Source organism: Lagopus muta, chromosome 3 (assembly GCF_023343835.1).
Source record: "Lagopus muta isolate bLagMut1 chromosome 3, bLagMut1 primary, whole genome shotgun sequence".
Classification (NCBI taxonomy): Eukaryota; Metazoa; Chordata; class Aves; order Galliformes; family Phasianidae; genus Lagopus; species Lagopus muta.
The window spans coordinates 81,977,465-81,983,464 of NC_064435.1; the positions used below are offsets into that span (position 1 = coordinate 81,977,465).

General features: G+C 40.9%; 1 protein-coding gene across 4 annotated transcripts in view; it reads left to right on the top strand.

The window, feature by feature from the left end:
• FARS2 (phenylalanyl-tRNA synthetase 2, mitochondrial) overlaps positions 1-5,479 on the top strand; it is a 230,918-nt gene extending 225,439 nt beyond the window's left edge. For all 4 annotated transcript variants that reach the window (XM_048938478.1, XM_048938477.1, XM_048938480.1 and 1 more), the window contains one exon: positions 5,256-5,479. In XM_048938478.1, coding sequence (XP_048794435.1) covers positions 5,256-5,394 — 139 coding nt within the window. In that variant the 3' untranslated portion in view covers positions 5,395-5,479. The remainder of the gene's footprint in view (positions 1-5,255) is intronic.
• Positions 5,480-6,000: the final 521 nt, after the last annotated feature.

A 6,000-nucleotide genomic window follows, 5' to 3' on the forward strand; every position in this document is an offset into this window, starting at 1 on the left:
AAAACAATTCTTTCTTCTGGAGGTGATCTAGTGCCTTTCCCTAGCATGAAAATCAGTTTAAACAAAAACGTGTCCATTTAAAAAAATATGCTCTTATATACAATACACTCTTCCAGAGAAATGGAGTATTAGCATTTGAAAGGACAGATAAGAATGCATCTCTGGGAAAGGCCTTTGTTCAGAGAATTACAGCTATATTCTACATGCATATCACCATGGTAATTGAATTGTTTGGCCTTGACAGTAAGGTATATAGCACAAGCCTTTTGCCATTTTCCATGATGTGGTTCCTAGCAAAGAGTGCAATTTGTCAATTTAAAATTTATAGTATGACATTTAGCAGTTGCGCTTACTATAATAGTGGTGGATGTGGTCTGGAAGCATGAAACAAAAAGGAAAAGGTAATTGCATCTTCTGTGTGCTGTTGGATGCTGAAGTTTTTGGTGTCTTTTTAACACAGGAAAGTGGAGAAGCAGGCTTCAGTTAAATTGGAGAGAAAAGCTTTGGCTGGATAACCAAAAAGCTTTGGCTGGATATAACCTCTCTCAAAGAGAGGTTATAGCTCTTAAATGTGTTTTCTGCAGGAACTGTGGCCAAAATCTACCAGTTGTGGAGGCCTTCCTTCCCATAGATTTCAGACAACAAATGTAGGTGGCTGTATCTGAATTGTGTATCCAAGGTAGTCTCACTCATTAGCCTTGTTGCAAACTAAATGGGACCATAGACAGATACAGCTTCTATTGGCTTTCCTTAAAGTAGTTTTCTGGGATGTTGGTAGGGATTTTTGTGGTGTCACCAGCACTAAGGGTTTAACATCATATTTGTAGGCTGGAGCGTTCAGTATAGGGGAGTTTTACCTGCTGTAAACTTAAGGTGTTTTTCTGGTTCCAAAGGAAGTCAGACTCCATATCTGGAGAAGTATAAGTTGAGAATACCTGTCTACATGCTTGGCATTTCTGCAGTTAAATAATTTCCACATGAGCCATTCTAGAATTGTTTGAGCCAGAAGGCAAAGTCAAAGCTGTGCTCTCTGCATGGCTGCAGCAACTATGATGTTAGCAAGAGAGAGTACTTCCACGTCATCCCTCCTAGGACAGTCCTTCACAAACAAGACTTTCTTTGGAATGTAGGATGCAAATTGCTGTTGCAGAATCAGGAGAGCCTCCAAGAACCTCATTCACACAACTCAGTTAATATAAAGAAAAGAATCTTAAATAGTGGTGTTGTCATGTGTATAGGAAGAGGTCCAATACAGAAGTGGTGGTGAGTAGTACTGCATAGTGCATTGCTTGGCATACAGAAGAGACTCCTTGTTTCACCCCTATATGCTGTGGGAGATTGTCATCTCTGGTCTTCTATTCCTCAAAGCAAATCCTGCTTTCTAGAAAAATGCCCGATTCTCCTTTGTCCTCACCCACATAAGAGCAGGGCTAACCTCCATACAGAAGTCTCTGTCTTAAGACAGAAAGTAGAACACAGTTAAAAGTGCTTGGGATTTTTTTCCTCCAGCTCACTGCTGCCCTTTAAAGCTCCTTCTACAAAAGCATGGTGGGGAATTCTTGTTACAGTACTGCATGTCAGTAAGACAAAGCCAACACCTGACATTTATTCCTTAAGTAATGTTTTGGTTACCGAAAGACCTGGTGTCTTCCTTTTATCTAACCACAGAGGCAGCTTCCCCAGTGGCTGCAGATCCAGTTGTGTGGCTGTTGGTAGCTTCTAGGATCAGCTGTATAGACAATTTGTATTGAAAGCATCCGTCAGTGGATTTCTATGCTGGGGAAGCTAACACACAGGTATTGTTTTTTATTGCCTTTCATTCTAGCCATAGTTCCAGTGTCAGCTCACTTTCATGATCATTTTACTAGACAGCTGGGAGACTGAGGTTCCTTAATTTCTAGCTGTGCAAAGATAAAGGCTGAAATAGCGAAACATAGACACTGACCTTCAGGACGGCCTCATGCAGGGAATCTGACCCGGCAGTGAGCATTTCTCTAGCACGTGGATGTGGCTGCATGCCAGTTCCTTAAAATCACAAGGCAAAACTGCTTCCTCCAAAAAATGCGTGAAAGGACATGAGACATTGTTTCACTTCAGTGTTTTTTCACTGACTGTGTTCTTGTTTCCTCCTGTGGCCTCAGAATACATCCCTGTCTTCCTTTTCCCTTTGAGCAGTGCTTCACTGTATTCACTGCATTTCATTACCTGAGAGCCGCAGGCTGGCGCAGAGGAGACTTGTGACATTGAGATCAGCTAAAGCCTAATGGGAGGGAAGGAGTCCACGTGACTGCAACCTGCAGCTTAGGTAAATAAAGCCTCATGCACTCAAGCTCCTATTTTTATTTTCTTTTTTTTATATTACTATTATTTTTGTGTATTTTTTACCTGGTGAAGCTGCTGTTCTTGGTTTTAGCCTCAGTTTTTCTGTTGGTCAGGGTAGAGAGCTGCTGTTTCTCTATCTGTATTCTGCAGCATGACATGCAGGAGAGAGTTCATTATGCAGCAGCAGAACTGTCTTTACGATAGGCTGTGACTGTGCGTCCTCACAGAACATGCAAACGTACAAAGCAGGAAAGAAAATCAGCAAATGTATTATTTGCTGACGATAATTGTTTCCAGTTGCAGCTGATGATAGTGATTAATCACGTAGTGTTAGTATTTTATTTGGGGATAGGACAGGTATTAAGGGGAAAAGACCAAGAAGTACTCTTCCTCATCTGCCTTGAAAAGTTAGCTGGTAGTGCCTTGATAGCAATGCTTCAGTTTTCTGAAACGTAAGAGTTTGTCTTTTTTTGAGATAATAATAATTATTATGTAATAACAATTATACTTCTTTCTAATTAGTAATAAACATGCAAATAATCCTAGCTAAAAGAAGAATGTAACATTCCAACCACATGAGTGATGCATAGCCAGCCATGTGTGTCAGTATTTATGTCATTGCTCAAGTATAATTACATTTACATTAATTGCATTTAATGCAATCCCTGTTTTATCTCCCATACCAATGCCTAACTGCAGTTGCAGCTGTCTGAACTGCAGTCCAATGCTACTCTCTGAGACATCTGGCCTTTCCTAATTTAGATGCCTCCTAAAGATGCTGTTCTCCTGAACTCCCACAGGAAACTAAAGCATCATATTGTGACCGATTTAATTTGCCCATTAATGAACTGCTCACTAGGGTGGAGGGAGGGAAATATATGAACACACCAAACAAGAGAAATTGTTACCTTCACTTAACCATGACCAGTGAAGGAATTATGCTGTAGCTACCCCTACCACAGCTTAACTATGTTAAGCAAACATGTGCTTACTTCACATCAGATGGTAGCAATAGCTTTCCTTTCTGCAATATATTCCCAGTATATAGTAGAGTTTCAGGATCAGGCATATGTCTGTACAGCTGCTGAAGAGATTTCCAGCCAGAGCAATTTGGAAATGTTTTCGTCCAGGTGGATTGTTATGCTGTTAAAAGTCAAAGTGTTACAAGCTGTAATGGTACTTGGTAGTCTTTTGTGAAAATTGTTTCTGTTGAGCCCCGATTAGTTATCCCTTCCTCTTAATCAAATTTCTCTGTGTAGCATGTCCGAACCCTTCTTATTCCATTTCCTTGTTTCTCCTAGTTCTCCCCATCTGCTTTGCAGTGGTGGAGCAGAGCAGAGCAACACCTTCTCTGCAGTTACACTTCCCTCTTTTCTCTTGAAAATCACTTTTCTACATTTATCCTGCACCCTGGGGATGCTCTTGGCTGTTTTTTAGCAGTTACTGCAGTCAGCTAGCACCTTATGAAACATAGTGTGCCATTTCTTATACGAGTCAAATTTCACTTGCTTTGTCTTCAAAGAAAAATGGAGGAATGCTTTAATCTTTGTTTTTGTTTTTAAACTGCCAGTGGGAGCAGGGCAAGCTTCCCACCAAAGTTGGGTGGGACAAAGTTGGTATAGCTGTTCTGAGGTCAAAAACTGCCTGTGCCTATTTCTAGAAGGATCTGATGTTGAAATGAGTATCTTAAGAGTTATCCTTGTGTATGTGCACGTATAGCCTTATAGTTTCAATCACAAAGTCATAATAAACATGGTATCTGACATTCAACAGTTTTCAGAAGAAAGATGACCTGAAGCTTGATTTGCCATGTAAATTCAGTAATACATGCACTGCAGTTGTAGAGATTCCCCTTTCTTGCAAGAGCTCTGCACTCTATCCTGGTTTTGATGGAGAGTGAAACATGGATTGCATTCTTTCTCGTAAAGATTTTTTTTGCTCTCTTACTCAGCCTATTGTTTTGCTTCTAGTTTTGCATTTACTTGCCTTTGCTTAACTCAGCAACCGTTAAATATTCTTTTTATTCTTTTTTTTTTTTTTTTTTTTTAATTTTCATTAAAATTTTAAAAAATGATAGAATCATTAAGGTTGGAAAAGACCACTAAGATCATCTTGTCCAACTGTTAACCCATTATGCCCACTAACCATGTCTCTTTCCCTTGGTCGCTTTTGTCTTTTCTTTCCACAGCAAAGGGTAAGAAATTTTGACATTTGCTCCTGCTATCAGGTCATGCTGTGTTCTTCTGAGTTTGCTGGGCTGTCCCTGCTTTGTCACAGGGTTGGTGGGTGAGATGGCAGTTCCCTTTGTGGCCACTTTCACAAGCAAGCCATCCCAAGCAGCTCTGTGAGGACTGGAGGCCTCTGCCTCACCTCACAGCAACTGCTGGGAGACCAGTTTCTTCCCATCATGGTACATGGGAAGGGTACATATGTCAGTGTGACCGTGAAGATGGAGGACAACATCCTGTATCACCTCATTTGAAAAATGAATGTTGCTTTTGTGGCTGTGTTGAGACTCATCCTCCATGCCGGAGAATGATGAGGCCTGAGATGCGTCGCATTATCTAACAGTGCTGCTTCCCAGCATGTGGAGTTTGAGTGGTGTTTTCCATATATCTGTCACCAGCCCCACCAGTTTGAGGGGGCTGTGTGTGCACAGTGCTCCCTGGAGACAGCACCAAAACGAGAGACCTGCAGCAAAACTGAGTGGATGTATAAGGTGGACTTCAGCAAAGTCTTCTGCCACAAAATTAAAATTCAGCTCAGTCCTGCCTCTCCAGACTGTGTACTTTAGCATTAAGATGATTTTCAAGCAACAGGAACAAAATTAGGCAGCAAATAAAAATTGGTCCAGAGGGTAAGTGTTTGGCCTCAAGTATTTGCATTTGTAGGCACGTGTATTTATGAGTCTTCTTTTGGTTTGTGTTTTGTAGGACAAAGAAGGTCAGCCATTGCTACCGTATCATTTACCGTCACCCGGAGAGGACTTTAACACAGAATGAGGTGCATCGTATCCATCAAGCTATTGAAGAATCAGCAGTTCGAGAACTTGGGGTCGAGGGCAGGTTCTAGCATTGCTGGTCTGATGCCCTAATGAAAGTTGTTTTCTCATTTTTTTTCCCTTTTTTCTGTTTTTCTTTTTCTTTTTTTTTTTTTGGAATGTGGGATACAAGTGAAGAGGAATTCTGTGACTGAACGTAGCATATGAAACAAATGACAAGGGGGCAATGGTGAAATTACCAAATAATAAACATTTCTGTTAAGAAATAATTGACGAAACATAGGCGCTTTATTTTAAGAAAGTGGGGAGCAGCAGTGATGTGAGATTTCCCTCTTGTTACAACAAGAAATACACTGTCTGGTGGTTTTCTGTGTTAATTGGTCCCTGGGTTCCAATAAATTCCAGTAAATACTTGGTATTGTTTCTACGTTGACAGGATCTTCTGTCCATGTAACGAATGAAGCAGAACAGAGACTATTTTGTTCTTCTACCTCTCCCTCTCTTTTAGTAAGAAATGGCGGGTTTTCCTTCATGAAACCTTCCAAGAGGCAAACCTTGTGAAGTTTGGCTCTTTTGCAATCAGAGTCCTTGGGCATCGCTTTCATTTGCTACATAGAAGGAGCCAGACATGCTCTAGGACTGGACTTTGGCTGCCTTCAAATGCTGGGCTATTGGTG